We start from the raw sequence: 24,410 nt of genomic DNA on the forward strand, positions 1-24,410 counted from the left end.
ATATAACGAAATATTTTTATTTGATTAATATTATTACTTAAACTATTAACATAACTAGAAAAGAAATTCTTTAAAGTTGGAAGAAAAATAAAAAGGGACCTCTGTCTCTAGTTCCGGACCTCTAAAAAATGTGGTGCAAACGTTTATCCAAAGAAGAAAGGGCAGATTTACTAAAACAGGGATTGATTTATTTGATTAATATTTTAATTTAAAACTATATACGCAGATACTAATAAAAGCAGGCCTAATAATAAAGAGAACTTTGCAAACACTTCAATCTCGCAATCCATTAACTTATAAAAACATTCACTGGCTTCATACACATAAAATTTTTCGATGAAATCAACACTCGCAGTTATAAAGCTAAAATTTGCTTCCAACAAAAGTTTGTTGATCAGTAATGCTCAGAGATTAAACTATTCAATACTGATTAAACACAAAATTCTAGAAAGTTATAATTGTAGTTTTTTTCACGCTTTCATTCAAAACGTTTCAAATTTAATAATTCTTATTATTGATTTAACTAACTTACTGAAGTAATTTTTCTACTTCTATAAATAAGTCATTTAAACGATAGTTCATTTCAATTTAAATTATGAATTTTTAATATAATAGTAATAACAGAAAATATTATCAGATACCATTGTTTGAATTTAACTGACCTTATGAACAGATGCAACTTAAAATTTATTTATCTATTTTAAATTTGTCATTTTATATGTAAGAAAAATCTCACAGATTTGTATGAAGTATCTTGCTATTCTACACCGTACAATGGAATTTAAATTCCATAGAACAATCTTTCTATTTAACGTTTGCCTTATAACCACATTTGAATTACGCACGCCTTGCTTGAAGGTACTTTGATTTGATTGAATGACCAGCGTTGCGACCGCAATGAAGCGGAAATTAACGTTGAGTCTTAATGCCCATCACCGAACACGATACAACCCGTCTCATAAAAGGTACGTAGAACGAGAGTAATTCAATCCCACGCCATTACTACGTCCACCAGAGAACCAACCACCATGTTGGAAATTTCTCATCCTTATATCTGAAATGTTCCCTTTCGTTGGAAATATTTCTCTACGTATCCGAGATGTTACCTTTCGGTGGAGATATTTCTCTACGTATCCGAGATGTTACCTTTCGGTGGAGATATTTCTCTACGTATCCGAGATGTTACGCTTCGGTGGAGATATTTCTGCATGTAATTTATTCATTCAGAAAATTTATTTTAGTCTTTTGTATTAGATTAATCAATACTTATTATCCCTATTAAGGTGTTTTTTATTCTATCTCTAGTCAGTCTAGTCTTTATCTGTGTATGAATGTATTTGGCCAGACCATTTGGCCTAAAGCTACAAACTAGACGCATATGTACATTGGAGGGTGGAAATGAACAAATCTGAGAGATTTTATGAAATTTTAATTAATAAAAAAATTGAACTAAATTTTGGCATTTTTCAAAGATAATTTCCGAAATTGTTATTCATAAAAATAATTTTTATAGTATTTTAAAATTGAAACAAAATGACCTTTCTAATGATATTAATTTAGTTGTTGAGTAGTTTTTATTTGAATTTGGACAGTTAAAAATTAATTTCATGATTTTCAACTTTCATAAGTTTTAATTGCCGCAATTAAATTCAAATAATTTTCGTTGTTTCTTCAGACTTTCAATAGCGTGATTTTCTTCCATTGTTGAAATTCACAGAAGGAAATGAAATTGCAAAAGACAGCATACAATTTGAAATAGATTACTCAAACATTTTAGTTTTTTGTAGTACTATCATGTCGTGAAACTCAACTCCATTAGGAAAAATCATTTACACGGAGGCTATTAAAAAGTTTATCTTTTAAAAAAATTTTAAATTTTATGCTTAAAAATATTTTATTGAGGGAGCTGTGAATATCAAATTATAAGTTTTAATTGTAATTAAAAATTACCAATATTCCCGAAGCTGGTTGCCAATGAAGGGTAGTAATTAATAAACGACATTTGGTTTTGCATTTACTCTACTTTAAATGCCCTGCAGCAAATATTTAATTTTTCATACTTACCATTAGAACTTCAGCAACATTTACGGTAATGTTCATAACTAACATTAATACTAAATTTCTTGGCTATATTCTTTCCTCTTTTTAAAGTAGTTAAGTTTAACAAAAAAAAAAAATTGTTTACTCACTTTCTTAATGTCTTTAATGGCTCTTTTATGTTCATATCTCCTGTATCCGGATCAACAGTAGTCGATAAACATCTGAAAGGATATATTATGTACTATCGCTGCAAAACTGAGAAAGACTTATAATTTCTACTAACAATAAAGATGAATGTGTGTGTGTGTGTGTGTGTGTGTGTGTGTGTGTGTGTGTGTGTGTGTGTGTGTGTGTGTGTGTCTGTATGTGTGTGTGTGTGTGTGTGTGTGTGTGTGTGTGTGTGTGTGTGTGTGTGTGTGTGTGTGTGTGTGTGTGTGTGTGTGTGATCTTTGATAAAACTGGATACATTTTATCATAACTTCAGATATACTTTTTATCACAACTTTTTGTTAAGTGCAAATTTATAACTGATGCATAGAGTATTTACACATTTTTAGAACAATCTTTACATACTTTCACTTTCCTTGTGTGAGTGCGTGCGTGTGTGCTCAATAGAACAGACTGTTAGATCTAGAACTATCAAATTTGGCACAGATATATATTGAAAAATTGAAACCCGCATCATCTTCGAGCAATTTTTTGTGAAATTTTAATCAATGAATACATTTTCTGTGATATTTTTCAAAAATGATAAAAGAGAGTATTTTTGTATCGTTTTAAAATTCAGGATATTATCTTAGTGATAAAAATATAATTGATGTACATCTTTTTGTCTGTTTGAAATTAATTTTAATTTTTAAGAATATTTTTCATTCATTAAAAAAAAAGGAATTTCGTTGCTGTAAAGAGATTCGAATCATCTTGAATTTTTTTTTTTCCATTGTTGATGATGAAGGTATGAAGTTTGAAATTTATCTTTACATACTGAATATTTAAAATATTCTATTCAAATATGATTTTAATATATTTTTAAAGGTTTGTTGCATGTACAATTAAAATTTAATTTCACAAATAAGCAATGATTAGGGATTGCAATACCGGACCAAAATTTCAATACCGGTATTCGGTATTTTTTAAATCTTAATACCGGGATACCGGTTTTAATACCGGTATTAGAAATTTCAGAAAAAGAAAGAAAACACAGGTGTTTCTTTGTTTTATTTGCCAGTTTTGTTAGAGAGTGTAAATATCACAAAAATAATTTGTAACTTATAAATTATAACAGTATATAATCACAAAAAAGTAAAGAAACATCTTATTTATTTAAATCACAAAAAAAGTGTAAATATCACTATTCAGTCTGTGGTACTATTACAAATTTTTGAAATGTGATCTTAAAAAACATAATGCATCAATTGTACTATCATTAAGCCTGAAAAGTAATTTTGTGTAAAAATTACCAGCTGTCGAAAACGCTCTTTCGGCATCTACAGTAGTTGGGGGTACTGTTAGCAATGCGCGATATACTTTTTCCAAGTATTTACCTCTAAATCCCTCATCTTCAAATAAATCGATTTCCCATCGGATGGTTTTGGATATAACTGATTTCTGTATCGTATTTTTGGTTCGTTGAAATTTTATTTATCGCTAATTCTAATTTTTGTTCAAGAGACAATTCCCTTTCACTATCGACAGTAGTGACATCATAATCTTCGATAATTGAACCGAATTCTTCCGAATGTGGATAGGTTTGTGGGTAAACAATTTTAAGAAAATTAATCTAAACTTAATCAGATTTGAATTGGTTATTTTCTTTTCTTCTATTTTCATTTTCATTTTTAAAATCATTATAATTATGTAAATACCATAAGACATTTTCTATTTCGGTATGCCTTTCTTCTGTGAGATTTTCAATGTAATATATAATTCTTCAGATAGTGATGTGTGCTGTTCTTTCAGTGACTGCAGCATGAAATTTATTGTTGCATTAGCTGTTAATAAATTAAAATCTCTCCGATATAATGCCTCAATAGTCAGTTTTATTGGAAGTAGAGCTGATATAGTTCTGGATACTAAGCCGAATTCACTATCTGAAAAATTAATTTACAGGTTTAAGTCGATTATTGCTTTTTTGATTGGATTTCCAAGTTTCAAAAATCGTTCCATCATTAGGAGTAAACTGTTCCAACGTGTTTTAGAATCTAATATTAACATATATTCTGTTTTATTTTCAGTTAGTATATATTTTAGTAATATATCCTTTTTATAGGGGAACGTTTAAATATCTTAATAATTTTTCGAACTTTATAAATTATAGGAAGCAATTCTTGATAGGTTAATATTTCATCCTCATTAGCAATATCTTCTTCAACAATTACATTGTCATTATCTTCGTTGTCAATATCACTCTCACTCTTACTCTTTTCAAAGTTGGAATCCGAAATTTCTATATCCACAGTATTTGGTTTCTTCTGTTCTTTATTTTTTCGGTATAACACATCTATTACTCCTAATTGAATTCCATGTGCATAGCACAACTGCTAATTTGCACCAATCAACTTTCCAACTTTTTTCATAATTGTTGCTCCATCAGTCGTTATGGATACAATATTTTCTTTCAGGGATAATCCATGTTTCGCTAATTTAGATTTAAGCAATTAATTAAGCCATTAATTAGCTAATTAATTTCGCCCGTTATGGAGACATAAAAACAAAAACGTATACTATTTTGCTATGTTCGTGATACCTGAACATATATTGGAGACAATTAAAAAAATTTCCAGTTCATACCGAAAAACCGGTATTTAAACTTGTGAATACCGGTATTACGAAATTGTACAAATGGCTCAAAATACCGGTATTCGGTATCCCGGTATTGCAATCCCTAGCAATGATGATGTAATTAATTGGATGCATGAAAAATATTATTATCGGTTTTTTTTAAAAATTTCTTAATGGGCAATGCTGAATTTTTTGTTGAATCGGAGAAATTTATATTGAATAAACTTCTGAATTATTTCATAAATTATTAAAAAAAAACTGAAGCACACATAAAACTTCATTGTTGAATGATTATACTGTCATATTTTAAATGAAAATCTTTAATTTCTGCAAAAACATTTTTGTATTAGTTCATTTTTAAAAACTTCCGTTCTTCAAATTAAAGTTTAAATTTTAGGTGAGATGGCAAAAAATTAGGAATATGCATTGCACAACGAACAGAACAGTATTAAATTTTTAAAATAGTATATTTGACATGTCAATTAAAATTTGAAGTTATAAATTTTACTGAGGAAGCCATTAAGAGCAGACTAGACAAAATATTCAATGTTATGAGAAAATGTTAGCAAACATTAATCTCGGCAAATCTGCTGGTTGCCAAAAGTGGACATTGAAATAATATTTTAAATACCTCATGGTTAATAACATAGGTTCCCTTCAGTTATATTAACACCACTTATAAAGCAACACTAAGGCTACTTTAGGACGGACCTCATAATTTTGAATCACGTTCGACGAGGAGGACGACTTGAGCTGGCACCCCACTCTCCAAACTTTCACACCATACCAGCAGGAGGACGTTTGGCCCCGACGGATTTAATGTGGACCAGAAACGCTTACATGACGGTTCTTCAGTAGAATCAGATCTCGAGCTTGAAACTCTTCAGTTCCTAAACCAAGACCTTACCACCAGGCCCCTGCAACCCGCACCGTAACAGAGGAATTGCTTGATGTTTAGCTAATTTGAACGTATTTCAAGCACGATCCGAACTTGGGTCTCTTAATGAGGAAGAACAATGCTCTACCCAGCAAATCCCATACTCTAAGTAGCGCTCCACAGCAGAGTTATGAATCAATTTTTGGTAGGTTTCTAGAATACCTTGAATAAATTTGCATTCTTCCATAATTTTCAAAAATTTAAAAGGCTTAAAATTTCTTTGAGCCATATGCGAGCAAAAAAAAAAAAAATCTATTAATAATAAGAGAGGATACGACTGCATGTTGGCACTCTGAAGTTACGCCCTTTAGACCTAGAGATATTAAATTCGGCACAAATATACTTTGAAAAATGGGAATGAATAATTCAGTGATTTTTAAAAAAAATTCTTATCAAATAAAAAATTAAAGTAACATTTCCATATTTTTTTGCAATAACTTCTAAAAGTGTTATTGTTAAAATATAATTTTTATACCATTTTAAAAATTTAAAAATTATCTTTTTAATGATACCAATATATATACATTGTATAATTTTTCTAAATTTTAATAATTATTTAAAAACGCTTCATTTGCATTTTTTTTAATTATATGCAAAAGAAATTCAAACCATTTTCATTCTTTCATCAAATATTTAATCCCATGGATTTCTTGAAAGCTAAAGATTCCTTTTATTATCTGTGCTAGTTTATATGAGAAAAAGTAAAGATAAAATACTACGAAAGATGTCGTGTAGTTAGAAATAGATTGCCAAGACTCTTAACCTTTTCCTGGTATTATTATGATGTCGTGGTATTCGACTCTTTTAGAAAGATCACACGCACAGTAAATAGAAAACCTGGAATATTACATGATGTTTAGAAATACTTACTTATACACGAAATATATATATATATATATATATATATATATATATATATATATATATATATAATGATATTTTAAATATTTAATTTAAACTTAATTAATTTCTTAATTTTTAGCTCAATTTAGCCCATATTAACTTCATTCTAGAACATTCTCTTATTTCTTGGTCCCATTCCACTTTTTCCATCTAATTAATTCAACAGAAGATTTGTAAAATTGCTGAATCGGCTAAACGCCTAAACGTTCCCACACTCCGAGTGAAGGGACAAAATACCGCTGATTTGACAAATTCTTCTAAAAGATCCCTGTGTTTCCCTTGCTTTTGATTGACATGCGATAGAAATCCCTATTAAAACATCACAGTTAGGGATTGCAATACCGGACCAAAATTTCAATACCGGTATTCGGTATTTCTTTAATCTTAATACCGGGATACCGGTTTTAATACCGGTATTAGAAATTTTAGAAAAAGGAAGAAAACACAAGTGTTTCGTTTTTTTTTTTTTTTTTTTTTTTTTGTTTGCCAGTTTTGTTAGAGAGTGTAAATATCACAAAAATAATCTGTAACTTATAAATTATAACAGTATATAATCACAAAAAAGTATAGAAACATCTTATTTATTTAAATCACAAAAAAAGTGTAAATATCACTATTCAGTCTGTGGTACTATTACAAATTTTTGAAATGTGATCTTAAAAAACATAATGCATCAATTCTACTATCATTAAGTCTGAAAAGTAATTTTGTGTAAAAATCACCAGCTGCCGAAAACGCTCTTTCGGCATCTACGTTAATTGGTGGTACTGTTAGCAATGCGCGATATACTTTTTCCAAGTACTTACTTACCTCTAAATCCCTCATCTTCAAATTAATCCATTTCCCGTAGGATGGTTTTGGATATAGCTGATTTCTGTATTGTATTTTGGTTCGTTGAAATTTTATTTATCACTAATTCTAATTTTTGTTCAAGAGACAATTCCTTTTCACTATCGACAGTAGTGACATCATAATCTTTGATAATTGAACCGAATTCTGAATGTGGATAGGTTTGTGGGAAAAAATTTTTAAGAAACTTTACTCTAACTTAATCAGATTTGAATTGGTTATTTTCTTTTCTTCTTTTCATTTTCATTTTTAAAGTCATTAGAATTATCTAAATACCATAAGACATTTTCTATTTCGGTATGCCTTTCTTCTGTGCGATTTTTCAATGTAATATATAATTCTTTAAATAGTGATGTGTGCTGTTCTTTCAGTGACTGCAACATGAAATTTATTGTTGCATTAGTTGTTAATAAATTAGAATCTCTCCGACATAATGCCTCAATAGTCAGTTTTATTGGAAATAGAGCTGATATAGTTCTGAATATTAAGTCGAATTCACTATCTGAAAAATTAACTTACCGGTTTAAGTCGATTATTGCTTTTTGGATTGGATTTCTCAGTTTCAAAAATCGTTCCATCATTAGGAGTAAACTGTTGTTTTAGAATCTAATATTAACATATATTCTGTTTTATTTTCAGTTTGTATATATTTTAGTAATATATCCTTTTTATAGGGGAACGTTTAAATATTTTAATATTTTTTCGAACTTTATAAATTATAGGAAGCAATTCTTGATAGGTTCATATTTCATCCTCATTAGCAATATCTTCTTCAACAATTACATTGTCATTATCTTCATTGTCAATATCACTCTCACTCTTACTCTTTTCTAAGTTGGGTTCCGAAGTTTCTATATCCACAGTATTTGGATTCTTCTGTTCTTTATATTTTTGGTATAATACATCTATTTCTCCTAATTGAATTCCATGTGCATAGCACAACTGCTGATTTGCACCAATCCATTTTGCAACTTTTTTCATAATTGTTGCTCCATCAGTCGTTATGGATACAACATCTTCTTTCAGGGATAATCCATGTTTCGCTAATTCAGATTTAAGCAATTAATTAATTCATTAATTAGCTAATTAATTTCGCCCGTTAGGGAGACATAAAAACAAAAGGGTATACTATATTGCTATGGTCGCGATACCGGAATATATATTGGAAACAATTTTAAAAATTTCTAGTAAATACCGAAAAACCGGTATTTAAACTTGTGAATACCGGTATTACGAAATTGTACAAATGGCTCAAAATACCGGTATTCGGTATCCCGGTATACCGGTATTGCAATCCCTAATCACAGTATATAAGACCAGGGATAAAAGGTTTATCAGCTTTTCCCTCATTTCTTTCTGTGTTGTGTGTGTGCTCGTCGCTCCTGTTTGTACTCAATGCGTGCTTCTCCGAGATGAAATAAAACGACATCAAGAAATCGAAAGTCTCTTCACTGTCTTCGAAACTGCTTTCTGATTAAAAAAATTATATATATAAATTGATCGTTTAAAGTTATAAGATTCATAAGAGATTTAATTGAAATCAAACACAATCACTTTTTCCGGTGAACTAGCAGGTCGCCATAGGCGGCTAGTAAGTGATATCACTGAGTTACTATACCAATTATACCGGTTATCCGAATCATGCAGTTCAGAATGAATATTTTCGAACAGAGGATAATTTCGTATTTTAAGAAACTATTAAAAATCTACAAAAAAAATGTGAAATCTCACTTTATTTACGTCACCAGGTAATACAAAAAAAATTAATTTATATTGTTTTAGAAAATAAAAAAAAATATTACAAAGGAATAAATGTGCAGAATAGATTGATCAGAACATTTGAATTCAAAAGTCATTTACTTACCTTTGAAATAAAGTGAAGTTGTATAGCAGAACACCGCTGTTGAATTTAATATACTTCCAGGAATCCTAAGATTAAAAAAAAAAAAAAAGTAAAATTACAAATACAAATATTAAAACACACATTGTAACAACAAAAAAAATTGTTTATTTTGTAAAATATTCTTTTATAAAAATTGCGAATACAGATATCAAACACATATTTAAACAAATAAGATTTTTATTTTCTAAAATACTCTTTTTCCACACTTCTAGTAACGTAGCGAGAGTAATAGGCGTACGGAACATAATAGAATCTTTTCGTCTCCCATTTATTATCAGTTGTTTAGTAAATATAGATGGTCCCTCGGGCAAGGTATTATTTTTTCATCCCTTCATGATACTTCATTTCGAAAAATGATATAAATGCACTAATATTTTTGTTTCGATGATGCTCTAGAAGATTGGCGCAAATCCAGTTTCCAAATCCAGCTGAAGTTAATAAAAATATGCATGCGATCAGGCTTCTAGGAGTTGAAACGCTGTGACAATATTTTAAATCTAAAATTTTAGATCGAAAGCTTCAAAGAAGAAAGTTGAAGCTTTTAAGAGAAAAGAGGCTAAAGCACTAATATGGATTTTACTGAAATCGCCAAAAAAAGAAGTGTGTCTGGGATATTAATACTTTCCAAAGCTCATATAACCTATCTTTTCCGTTCAGCGGTGCAAGCGATGAAGATATTTTAGTAGAATTCATTTTAGTTATCAGTAAGATGAGGAAGAGGCTGCTGACTATTCTTTAAAAAAAATTCATGATAATGCTATATCTTTAATTAATACTGTTGTTAATTTTCAATAAATCTCAGCATGGTTTTGGAAGATAGCACATTTATTAGATATAGAAAAGAAAAGAACACAGGTATTGATGGTTACGCACAGCACACAGCATCATGTTAAGCAGTTCGCGGTAGGAAAGCGCCGGAACGAAACCAGAAGTGTAACCACATAGATATTCTTACTTGAGGAAAAATAGTTCACTCATTTCATCCCAAGAAATACTCTTCAGAATTCAGTTGTAGCAGTACTAAATGTTTCCAACGTGAAAAGTTCGTATTCCAAGAAATTTACAATATATGACTCATACATTATATGGTTGATATATTTGTGTATATAAATATATTTGTATCAAAAAGCAAGTGAAAAAATTAACAATTTTTTTTAATAATTTCATTCTGTAATTTTTTTAAGAAATGAATTTACACTTATATCTCTCTTTCATGCATTTTTATATTATTTATTTATTGATTGTAAGATATTCAATTTAAAGTTCTTATAAAAGTTTAAATAATTTAAAACTTAAAATATATAATTTTATACGTTCAAACTATCTATAACAATAATATGTCTATAACATTTTATGTAGGCTTCTGCAGTATTGTTATAGACATGTTTTATTGTACAACTGAAAGTCATCATGAAAAAAAAAAAAAAAAAAGGCATTTAAAATTTTTTACTTCTTTTTATTTTTAAATAATAATTAAATCAAAAATCTAAAAACAGCAAAAAGTATGAAATGCACTCACTTCTTCAAAAGCATTGCAACCGTCAATTAAAATGTTCGGTCTGAAATTAACCTCTGACACCTTGTGACCTTGAAGTTTTGAATTCAAATCATCAACAGAAGGCTTTGATACCACATGAAAAGCTGCTAAACTCTGAAATGCCAGATTCTAAAAGAAAGAAACAAAAAATGTACTTATCAAATTTAAGATATTTCTTGGATCTCAAATGCAGAGCAATATTAATAGTAAATTTTGTATTTATATTAAACAAAAAAGGCAAATTAATTATAAAATAATTCAAATCAAAATAGTGGCGTAGTTATTGCGTAGAGCAGGGGGAAGACATACATGCTTCGGCCTCACTATTAGGAGGGCACCATAGAGACAAAACTTTATAGCATATCTGTTGCTTTTCACAACCAAATTCGACGGGGGGGGCGAAATGCATTGGTGTGGGACCCATTCAGATGTACATACAAGGTATACAGAAAAAAAATGGAACACATGTTAATTCCCTTAACTATTGCAATCAGTCATATAATTCTAATTGCAAAGCTTCCTCAAATAAATTACTTAAATGTATGAAAAAAGTTTGAATTTTTTTAAAAAGAGATAATAAAAAGTTTAAAAAGTTAAATTTTTATACACCCTTCATAGCAAAAAAGAGTGAATGAGTAAAATATTTTTCTTGCAATCATCTCCAAGGACACAAAGTTTCATATTTCTATTTGTAAATTTATTTGAAATTACAAGGCAAATTCATTGACTTAGACAATTTTTCGCTGTAAATTTCAGGATACTTATCACGAAAGATTATTACAAGGCAGCATTAAAAATAATAATATTTTCATTAATTTTTTTAAAAAATGATCAGATATTGTATTAACTAAAGCGCTTAAAAATTTGCTAAAAATGAACACTTTACCTACACAAAGGTGCATTATTTTAACAATGCTTGTGGTTGTGAGTCGAGTTCATCATTTGGGATTTAAAGATAAACTTCTTGAATTTATCGACAAAGGTCTGCAGTTTATATACTGTCAAAGCCATCGTCATCAAATTCATCGCATAGTTCATACAATCTCGATTAAAATTAGTTGATTATACCAGCATACTGCTGTACAAAAGGGAGATCAGCAAAGAGTTTTTGAAACGACCACACCACATATTTATAGAATCACTGATGATGAATCGCTTATGCGGATAATGGATTTTTACGATTCCAAAAATGATAGTTTTAAAGATTAATATTTCTTTCTCGATTGAAGCAATATTCGCCCATCCAACTTGCATTTCCCAGGTGGGTCTCGGTTGTAAAATCCTAGATGTCAATAATGTAATTGTCTATATAATTTTTATATAAGTCCATCGGTCCACAAATACTCTGTGGATGCGTAATCACGTCTGTAATCACGTTGAAATATCATCTATACTGTCAGTTTTGAAATGATATGTTCTGGACTGACTGTTCGTACAGTGGCAAAATGGTACTTGAAAAATAAGCCAAAATGACAATTTCTGCATCACACCTCATCCTCTCCACTCATCGTTACCACTCCGGGAAAATAAGGATCATGCAATTTGTAATCACTAAATCTTTCTGTAAACACATTTCCTAGAAAGATGCTGGGAATTCTGAAAACGATTTTCACACTCTCCTGCAACAAGGCCGGAATTACGCTTACATGCAGCTTAAACCGTCAACATACCAAACGTTTCTTGTTACTGGCATACGTCATTCTATAAGAAAGCAATCATGAACGAGCAAATAATTTTATTTTCTTGCTTAGCATTTCAGCACTTCTCTGAATATCTTAAATATTCAGTTTCTCAAGTTTGTCTGTGTATACAATGTATACATTATACTGTACTATACTATACTATATATAATATTATGTATACAATGAAGAGAACGGGTGTAAGGTTATTAAAATAACACTCTTTTTTATTTTCATTTTTTTAATGATATGTTTAATGGAGCGCCTAGCCCCTAGAGTTGGGGCTTAATCTCCGGTAAATGAAAAGACTTGTGGTAGACCTTGCTTTCAATATTTGACGTGATCATCCAATGCCAATGATGATGTTGGGGGTTCTTTGGAAGCGCCTAGGCTCGGCGGCCTTTCATCTTCCGCTCGGCTGAAAAGGTGATAAGTGACAAGCAAGGTATGCTGAGCATTATAATTAGGGTAGAAGTAATTATCATTTAGTTGGATTAGCTGATATTTTAATTTTAAATATATATGAAATACGGGGACAACACAACATAGAGAAGAAAAAAAACGGAATAATTAACCTAGGGTGAATATTGTTAGTCCAGATAAGTTTCATTGGCCATTGGCGATATTCAGTTATCAGGTTGAGGAGTAGGGAGACATAAGAAATTAGATAAGCAGGGTTCTCGACCTTCTTCGGTTCCTGTTGCTCTTTGGGTCGTAGGTTGGGGTTTCTTGTATTGCTGTGTTCGAGCTTGTGTCGAGTTTTTGGTAGTATTTTTGGGAAATATTTTTGTGAAATTCTTCTATTTTTGGTAGACGTAGATCCTTCAGAATATTATTATTCCTAATATACCAAGGCATATTAGAAATTTGCCTGGCTGTTCCGTTTTGGAGTGCTTCCAGCTTCTTAATATGGGTTTTAGCTGCTGTCCCCCACACTGGGGAGGCATAGCTAATGAGAGGTCTTAGTAGGGATTTGTACATGAGAAGTTTATTTTTTAGCGATAGCTTGGAATTCCGGCCCAGTAGTGGGTACAATGCGCCTTTTGCCTTTTTAAACTTTTCACTGATTTTTCTGATGTGGGGTCCGAATGTTAGGGTTTTATCTAAGATGACTCCAAGATATTTAGTATTGCTTTCCCATTTAATGCGGCGTCTGAATAGCTGAGGTGGGGGGGGGGGTTCTTTTTTCTTGTAAAGAACACAGCTTGGCATTTTTCAATATTTATTTTAATCTTTCATTTGATCAGCCACTTGCCTAGCTCCTCTAGATGGCCGTTCAAGGCTCCCATTAACTCTTCTCTGTTGTTATTTGTACTGAGTATCGCAGTTTCATCTGCGAATAGGCGACGTGATCGTCTTCGAAAAAAGTCCAATGAAGTCGCTAAAGTAGTATTATTAGGAAATGAGGTGGGAGGTGCTTGATGAAGCTCAAGTTTCTATTGACTGTCAGGATGCGATAGGAGGTGCAACAAGGATTGGTAAAACGCTGCCTAGCAATTTATTAAAGATATGAAAAAATTACAGTAGAATTAAATAAAACAGAAAAAAAAGAAGGGCGGGTGTTAAAGCAGAATATTACGGGGTCTTTTAATACGTAAATTAGGAGTGTATTTAGGAATAGCAAGTACTGCTTCATTATCTTGAGAATCAAGATACTGAAAAAATTTTGGGGCAAATTTTTTAATAAATTTCTTAAGTGGTGGGTAGTCAAGAGCTTTGTACATGTTTGTGTTAGGCATGTACCAGTGGCAATTACAGAATCTTCTAATAAAATTATTTTGTTGGATTTCAATAATTCTTAAGTTTGATTTGGCAGCGCATCGCCAAACCGGACATGCATACGTTAGAACTGGACGCAGATAGGCGGTGTAAATAAGTATTTTGTTGTCCCTATTCATTTTAGAGTTTCGAGAAATTAGGGGACAAAATTTACGAGTTAGGTCTCGAAACTTCTTTTTAACATAAATAAAGTGAGGTTTCTAAGTAAGTTTATTATCTGAAATAACACTTAAATATTTACATTCCTTAGATCACGGGATAATTTGATTTTTAATTTTAACTGGGCGGAAATCCTTGTAAACCTGATTTTTGGTGAACATAATTGCTTCAGTTTTATTCGGATTGATTTCTATTTTCCATTTAGTGAATCAGTCTTCAAGGGTTTTAAGATGTCTTGTAAGAGCAATTGAGATGAATTTTGGATTTTTATTTCTGGCTAGTATTGCAGTGTCGTCGGCATACATGCAAAGCATGGTATTAAATTGTTTTGGAATGTCGTTAATGTAGATTGAAAAAAGGATAGGACCAATTTTGGAGCCTTGGGCAACACCTGCTTTAATATGTTTAATCTGAAAGATAATTATTGACGCGAACACAAAAGAATCTGTTGTTTAAATAGCAGATAATAATTTTGATAATATAATGAGGGATATTATAAGTAATAAGCTTGTAAATAAGGTCCTCTTGCCAAACTCTGTCAAAGGCTTTCTGAATATCTAGGAAAACATCGGCAGAATTTTGATTATTAGCAAAACCTTCTTTGACATATTCAACTACCCTGACAAGTTGATGAGTCGTCGAGAGGTTATTCCTAAATTAAAATTGTTCCGGACAAAGGATGTTATTGTCTTCTAAAAATTTTTTTAGCCTGTTTAAAATGATGTGCTCATCAATTTTACTGATGGGGGGGGGGGGAGTAGCGAAATGGGTCTATAACTGGCCGGTTCTGTGGGATATTTGCCCGGTTTGAGAATGGGTGCAACAACAGCTGTTTTCCATTTTGTAGGAAAGTGACCAATGGCCATGATTTTAAAAATGGTAAGTTGAAGCATAGAAATTAAATTTGGGGGGAGATTACGAAGAACTTTGTAATTAATACCATCTAAGCCAGGGGCTTTATTGATTTTAAGATTCTTAATGCAGTCAGAAATTTCAGTGATAGATGGTGGAGTAACATCATGAAAGTAATTAGGAAGAGTATTCTGAAAGTCTTTGACTGTGTTATTTACAAGCGTCTCTGTATCACCATGCTTAAAATTATTTAATTGAAACTGGGTCTCAAAGCTGTTAGCCAAGCAGTTTGCTTTATCAATGTCAGAATTAACAATACTAGCCGGGCCTTTAAGGGCGGAAATTTTTTGCGTTTTCTTTTTAAAGGATGAGACAAAATTCCAGAAGGTGCCATCATATGTGTTAGCATTAACCAGTTTATTAATGAATTCATTTTGCTCAGTTTTTTCGTTAAGAATTTGGATAGTTTTATTGAGTTTATTCATAATTCTCTTGAAGACTGGGTTTCTAGTGACCTTTCTGGCAAAATTTCTTTCCTTCCGGAGAAACCGAATTTTTGGGTCTATATAATTTTGATTAAATTTCAGTGGTTTCGAGGCAGCAACTTTGGCATCAATAATTATTTTTTCAAAATATTCAACAATTTCGTCAAGTTGCTCAGGAGTTTGTGGATCCAAATTTTGATCGAAGCTAGCAGTAGACAGTATTTGTTTAAAATTGGTCCAATTAGTGGCAACTTTTCTATTGCTGTCTGGTAGTGAAAGTTTAAGAAAAAAGCTAAGAAGGACTGGATTATGATCTGAGTTAAGTTCAGGGATAGACACTATTTCATATGGGAAAAGAAAGTCTTTAACAATTGCAATATCTATTGTATTGACAGAATAAACACCATATCTAGTGGGGGAGCAAGGAGCTAAAATTTCTAAACCTGCATGAAGTGCAAAAGAATATAATGTGTTACCACGTGCATTATTATTTAGACAACCCCAACTGATATGATGGGCGTTAAAATCGCCACAAATAACTTGATTCAAACTGATTTGAAGCAAGTTTTCAATGTCAAAAGTAAAGAGAGCAAAATCAGAACTAAGGGAGGATGTAGATAGAAGTAAGACTAATTGGATAATTTTTAATGTCCAGGGCAATCACCGTGGCTTCAACATAGTAAAACGTAGGAGGAGTGATCTCATGATGGGGTATACCATTTCTTATCAGAATTGCAGTACTACCATAAGTATTATCAATCCTGTGACTATAGTATGAGTGGTAATTAGCCAGAAAAATCTTTCTTTGTGGTCTAAGGTGAGTTTCTTGAATAAGAATAACATCCGGATTATACTTATTTACAAAGAATCGAAACTCATTAATTTTGTTTGAAATGCCATTTGCATTCCAGAAAACAATACTCAGGCTGTTACACTTGAATGTTATTTTTCAGAGGGATTTACTAGACTAGCAAAAATTTCTGACAGAATTAAAACTTTGTCTACTGATGTTTTAGCATTTTTAAGTTTTCTAATTTGTATAACTAGGTTAAGAAATTCATTTAAAAGCTTTTTAATTTCCTCCATGCCCTCAATGAGTTCATTAGAATTCATGAAATTGGGGGTAGAAGAAACATCCTTATCAACTTTTTTCGTTTCTCGTGACGCCATCTGCCGTGCTTCAGCTGGTTTAAAAAGATCAGCGAAAGATGTATTTTCACAGATACTGGCCTGGTTATTATTGAAGGTAGCTTTGCGCTGATTAAAAATGTTGTGATTTTGTTGGGGGATATTCATCTTGGGGAACGCATCGCATCCTCTGTATGAGGCAACATGTCCACTTTTGCCACAATTGATACATTTCGGGATTTCAATGCGCTCCTTAATTTCGTAAGCATTGGTCTCGTGAATATCACCGCATTTAAGACAACGTAGCTTGATGTTGCAGATATCTGCACTATGGTGAAAATAATTACATTTAAAACACTGCCTTGTCATGTTGCGAGCACGATATGGCTCAATGGAAACGCGAAGATAATTGATACTATTGAAGTTGTAAATACTATTTGTTTCATCATTGCGTTCTAGTTCAACTAGAAAAAGCGGCAGCGCCTTCTTTGATCTTGTTTGTGTAAGTTGAACTACTTTGATGACTGGGCATCCAAGTTCATTTTTAATGTATGCAAATATTTCTTCTGCTTCTTGATCAATAGGGAGACCTTTGATGACAACCTTGACTGGGCGTTTGTTCTTTGGTTTTATGATATAGTAATCATAGCCCTGAGATGTTGCGTAAGATTGGATTTTTTGGTATTGTTCGATAGAATTCGGGAAAATTTTAATGAATCCATAATTAAATTTATTTTCTGTAGGGCCACAGACTTTTTGAATATCAGCTAACATAGTTTGATATTTGTTAGCGTACCTAAGCATTATGGGTGGAACTGTAGTGGGCGTGGCTACGGTTTCGCGCTCTTATATATTTTCGATCGGTGAAAATCTATTTTTAGTGGTAATTTCTATGTTGGAATTTTGAAATTAAAATAACACTCTTTAATGTAACTTTATTAGGGTGGTGTGGGGGAGGGGAATCATGGAAACAATTTATGCATAATAGATTTGATGGAAATTAAATCCAAGCAATATTCCTGGTGACCTAGCTGGTTGCCAAAAGCGGCTAATCTTCAATAAATCAAACATGATACATGATTCTTACTGGATTTTCTTTTCTGAGTTGCCGCTCAAAAGATTTCCCTTTTCCTTTTGGTTGATACTGCCTTTTGGACAAAACAGAAAAATGGCGAACCAAGCGAGCATCTGGTGTGTTGAGATATGCTTGGAAAAAAGATGCTGCCTCATCTCCACAATCGACCGCTTGAGTGAAATCGTTGCTCACCCTACAAAAAAAAAAAAAAAAAAAAAGAGGGAGTGAGAGGAGATAATACTATTAAATAATTAGCAAACCAAAGTAAATATTAAATTTATTTTAGTTATCCTGGATTATAAAATTATCAATTATTACGAATCAAATGACAAAAGTTTATTTTTAAATGTAATCACCAAGATTAGACAAGTATTTGCCCACTGGTTAACTAAGGGGTGGATACCTTGTCCTTCGAACATTATCCATGACTTTATAGACAATATTTCAATGCTGTTTCAATATTTCAGTTTCAACTCAATGTTTTACCCCCTGAATTTTCAGCAGAACAAGCATATCAAAGAGAAATGTGATGAAAATTCTGGGCAATATGATGGGTGTTCAAATACTGTTCAATAAAACTTCGTCAACTTTTTTAAACATAGTGTTCAAGTAATTGTGCATTGTCATAGCGCAAAAGGATGCAAAAACTATTATGCCAGTTCTACCCAGGAGTGAATGACAGTGAGTTCATTTACGATGCAGTTCTCGATATCCAATACAGTCTGCCACTAATAAAATAACAACATCGCGTTGCCTCTGTTTCATTCAAACATAATGTTGTAGATTAAGATGAAATAACGATCGAATGCATACTAGATGATAATTCTGGGGGAGCACCAGTGCATATCTATGATTACATAGGATACGCTCATCCCACAATAAGGTTGTCTTTGATGAACTAGCTCATGGTGATAGACATGTCACCATGAGATATGATACCTAATGGCATTATTTAATGCAGCTAATATTAATCTAATATATAAAAATTCATGTCACGGTGTTTCCGAATCACGAACTCTTCCGAAACGGCTCGATCGATTTTCATGAAATTTTCTGTGTGTATTTGGTAGGTATGAGAATAGGTCGTAAAGTATATTTCATAACGCTAGGTAATTAGGGTATTCCTATCCACGTTCGCCGTACGCTGATGAGATCAACGATTGCTTGAAATCATCGCCACTGTGACGTAACGTTGAAAGAGTCCAGCTAAAAATAAACACGCGCGTCCAAAAGGTACAAGATCCATATGCTGACACATTCTCGGACCAATTGTTAGATATCGGCGATGTAAAAATTACTGTCTAATAAAATACTGGATGCATAAAATTGCCCACTAATTTCTGCACTATCGTTGATTCGCAAAATGCTCTCATTGACCGCATATTTCCCGATGTACGCACATAATACATAAATCCTCCGTGGCTGGCAGAAAGAGCCATTTTGGCAGCAAAAATGTGAACGTTGACGATTTAAACTTCAAGATACAGCAGTCGTTGCCAGGCGACTTGGTATCATACAAATTGATCGATACAGTTTGCGATGCTAACGAAGCTTTAAATTATCCCACAGAGTTTTTGAACTCACTGGATTTACGAGGCATGTCTTCTACGACTGAAAGTTGGATCTCCGGTTATTTTACTTCGGAATTTGAACCCACCATGGCTGTGCAATGACACGCGATTGGTCATTAAAAAATGGATGAAAAACGTTATCGAAGCCACCATTTTGAATGGTAAATTCCGAGCTGAAAATGTTTTGCTACCACGAACTCCAATGATTTTCACAGACGTGCCAATCGAATTCAAACGCGTTCAATATCCTATTAGATTTGCATTCGCAGTGACAATCAATAAGTCGCAAGGCCAAACGATGTGTGTTTGAGACTTAGATTGGGCACACCATATTTTTCATACGTGGCATGTTCTCGCGTGGGCAAACTATCGAGCTTATTTGTGTTGGCTAAAGACGGACTGAGAAAAAATATCGTACACTCAATTGCTCTACGAAATGAATATTGATTTTCTTTATTTCATTTTTATATTTTAGGACAAAAAATATATTACTTTTTTCACTTTATGTTTAACTATTAAGAGATTAAACAATGTAAATGTTCATTATGCAAATGAAATACATTGTATTGAGAAAATGAATGGTTGGTGTTTTTTTGTTTTTATCGGCGATCATCATCTGCAGTGCTTCATTCCTCTTTCTGTCATAGATCCCATCCCCACACACTTACAATGCATTCGTTAACAACCAAAATATTCAATAGAAATAATTTGTAAGGCAGAACAACGTTTGCCGGTCAGCTAGTATACTATAACTTTCTTTAATGCAGCTAATATTAATATACTATAATGGCATTATTTAATGCAACTAATAGTGATATCTAATACCATTACTTAATGCAGCGATTCTCAACCTGTGGGGCGCCCCCCCTAGGGGGGCGCAAGCACACTAGAGGGGGGCGCGAGAATATCCAAGAGAAAATATTATTTAAAAATATTGATTAACTGATTGAAAGGAAAGCACACATACACATAGAAAGCAAAATACATTTTGACATATTTAATAACTTATTAAAGTAAAACAACTTACTAAATCAAAACTTACTTAAATAAAACATACTAAATTAAAAACAAATTTAATAATTATTAGTGACTTCCTTGGGCCTGTCTCGCAGAGCAAAGTTTTTCGAAGGAAGGCTTGATATTAGAAATAGCCCCTCTCAGTTCTATTTATATATTTAGCCGAGATCTATATTTTGTCTTCAAAGAAACCACAGCAGAAAATCCAGTTTCACAAAGGTAGGATGTTGAAAATGGTAATAGAATGCGAAATGACCTTGTTTTTAGTGCAGAAATATCATCCTCTACTCCTGTCCAAAATTAAAATAGTGATTTATTACTAAATTGCCTTTTAGTTCCGCCACTTGTCGTGAAGTCTATGAATTTTTCTTCCTCATCAATTGAGAGTCTTTCGGGAGTTTTATGAAATGGATCCCTAACCCACTCGTAACTTTCTATCAGTTTGTCGTCAACAAGAAAATACTTTTTAAAATTCTTTGTCAGAAAGGCTAAATGATTTTAAATGGTTACAAAAACAACTTTTACATGTTCTTCTTCAACCTTGTAAGTTTCAGTACAATCATTCACATTTGCAAACATTGTTAGTTTTTTTTTTTTTTTTTTTTTAATTTCTGCTCCACAATTTCAATTTTCTACAAAAAGCATTAACTTTATCACTCGTATCCATCATATATGTATTTGCTCCTTGGACTTCAAGATTCAAGTTATTTAATTTCGACCAAATAGCTCAATTTCATCACAAATAAACCATCGCGAAAATTCTCGGCCTGCGGTCTGTTTTCTTCTTCTAGGAAAATGCCGATTTCTTCTCTTAATTCATAAACACGTTGTAAAAATTTCCCACATGATAACCATCTTGCCTCGCTATAAAATAATAACGCTGAATGTACTGAACCCATGTCTTTACAAAGTGTGGAAAAGATTCTCGATTTCAGTGGTCTCATTTTTATATAATTTGCTACGGTTACAACCGTAGTTAACACAATATTAAGACCAGGACTCATTTCTTTCGAAGACAAAGCTTCTCTGTGGATCATGCAATTTGTCCAAACACACAGAGGCGATTTTTGTTTTACAAGTGCTTGTATAGCTTGGAATCTTCCGGACATTGAACGAGCACCATCGGTACATATTCCGATGCAATTTTTCCATTCTATGTTTGCCTCGTTCATGAAATCATTTAAAATAACAAATAATGCAAGCGCTGGTGTTTTGAGTTGCAGAAATGTAGTTTTGTTTACTATTAGTTTGCAGAAATTATTTATTATCATTATTTAAATCATTATTTAAATAATTATTTAAATCATTATTTTACTATTGGTTTGCATAAATTTAGTTCTACTACTGACATATTATCACAAAATCTAACATAGGCAATTAAATGAGCATCTTTATTACTATCTAATGCTTCATCAAGTTGTAATGAAAACAATTTGTCAGGCATCTTCGAGGAAAGTTGAATCTGTACATCTTCAGCTATATCACCAATTCGACGAGCAACAGTATCATTTGAAAGAGGTATGGACTGCAATGATCTCCAAACATAGTTTCTACATCTCAATTGCTGCTAGCAAAATAAGCTCTTCACCAATGGTGTGAGGTTTTTTTACATCTGGCTATTTTATATGAAACTTTGTAAGATACAATTAAAGCTTTTTTATTCACAGACAAAGTTTCTTTAAAAAATGATTTTTGCTTTTTATATGATTTTAATTTTAATTCGAAGAATTCTCCGAGTTTGTTGACGTACTCACTATGAAGCGTTTCCAAATGTCGTTTAAGTTTATTAGGTTTCATGCTGTCTGCGGCCAACATTTTTGAGCAAATGATACACAGGGACCTTTCTTCTTCATTTACTTCAGTACTGGTATATCCAAAATTTAAGTATTAAGTGTACTTGTTGATGCCTGATTGTCGTCTAATGTTCACTCACTTCCGCTTAAATTCCGCAGATTTATGCAGACCATGAGTCTGCATAAATCTGCTGCCGTGAATATTTAATATTGTGAATTGCAATTAACACGAAAACATATACAACATACACATTCACGATAGATTCGATAGCGATAGAAGGATAGACTCAAATGAGACTGGCTGGAATTGAAACTTGCGTTATCGAACATTTTCTTTATTCATATGAGAAAATATTTGCACTGCGCATGCTCGAGGCGGCGTCGGTCGTGTGGATTCCCTTACACAAATATTACTTTTTTTTCTCTCTTTTGTTTAATTATGTTTTGGTTTATTTTTTTTATTATTTATTATTCGAAAAAAATTTATTCCCAGTTTCTAAATTTAGGTTAACAATCATGAACGAATTTTTCTACTTTCAATTCTTTTAACGTTATTCCCCCGTTTGGCTTTCATTTCAAATACAATATTTAAATTTTCCCCGCTTTCATTCATTTCATCTGTTAACCGCCCGCATGGCTCACTTTTACTCTTATTTTGGCAGTTAATTAAAAATAATTTAAAAACAGAATCCAAAATACTCAATATACTTTATTGTTGTATACATTTTATTGTAAGCGGGTGTGGGTGGCGCGATGAAACTTATGATTGAAAACTGGGCAGCGAATACTGAAAGGTTGAGAAACGCTGACTTAATGTATCTAATGTTTATACCTAATGCCATTACTTAATGCAGCTAATACTGATACTTAATGTCATTATTTAATGCAGCTAACAGTGATGCCTTATAGCATTATTTAATGCAGCTAACAGTGATGCCTTATAGCATTATTTAACGAAGCTAATATTAATACCTAATGGCATTCATTATTTAATGCAACTAACAGTGATACCTAATGACATTTAATGCAACTAACAGTGATACCTAATGACATTATTTAATGCAACTAACAGTGATATCTAACGACATTATTTAATGCAACTAACAGTGATACCTAATGGCATTATTTACAGCAGCCAATAGTGATATATAATGACATATTTACAGCAGCTAATAGTGATACCTAATGACATTATTTAATACAGCTGAATTCACCTCTTTGGATACAATTTACCAAACTTTTCTACCATATGATGCAAATCTGATTTTCTTGACTATATGCTACATCCTACTTTTAGATACATCCTACTTCGTTGCAAAAACACTACGCATATCCTCCAATTCGATTTTTAAATCTTGTGATTTTCTGCAGACCATTCATCAAAAGCAGCAATATACTCTGTTTTCAGAATTGCTAATGTCTTTGGTACAGTCTGTCAACAGACATTAATTAATTTGTATCAAAAAAATATCGGGATACATGATATTTCTTGTAACCTATAAAAGTTAAATGCAAGGGAAAATTACCCTTTTTTTCGAAAAAATGTCCTTTTTAAACATATATAAATAGCAATCACATGACGAGCCATTTATATACTTATATTTCCAAAACCTTCAAATTTCCCAATTGCAGCCTTCATTTCTTCTTCTTTTTTATAAACTGCATTCTGCAGTTTATAAAAAAGAAACAGAAATTCTCTCCTAAATAGAAATTAACATATGAAAAAATAGAATAACATTCTGCATAACAGAATAGCATTCTGCAAAACAGAATAGCATTCTGCATAAACAGAAATTCTTGCATATGAAATTGACAAATAGGTTCAAAGCAACCGTAGATTTATGGGGGGGGGGGATTTAGGAACTATTTCAATATATGTAAATATATAAATTGGTCATTCCATCAGTATTTTCCTTTGTTAT

At 32.0% G+C, this 24,410-nt stretch overlaps 1 protein-coding gene across 2 annotated transcripts in view; it reads right to left on the reverse strand.

The window, feature by feature from the left end:
- LOC129990406 (mitochondrial amidoxime reducing component 2-like) overlaps positions 1-24,410 on the reverse strand; it is a 46,748-nt gene that overhangs the window by 2,508 nt on the left and 19,830 nt on the right. For both annotated transcript variants that reach the window (XM_056098154.1, XM_056098153.1), the window contains exons 4-7: positions 18,120-18,300; positions 10,933-11,079; positions 9,375-9,439; positions 2,190-2,261 (exon numbers count right to left, since the gene is read on the reverse strand). In XM_056098154.1, the coding sequence (XP_055954129.1) occupies positions 2,190-2,261; positions 9,375-9,439; positions 10,933-11,079; positions 18,120-18,300 (465 nt within the window). The remainder of the gene's footprint in view (positions 1-2,189; positions 2,262-9,374; positions 9,440-10,932; positions 11,080-18,119; positions 18,301-24,410) is intronic.

The sequence above is a fragment of the Argiope bruennichi genome, chromosome 2, assembly GCF_947563725.1.
Source record: "Argiope bruennichi chromosome 2, qqArgBrue1.1, whole genome shotgun sequence".
NCBI lineage: Eukaryota > Metazoa > Arthropoda > Arachnida > Araneae > Araneidae > Argiope > Argiope bruennichi.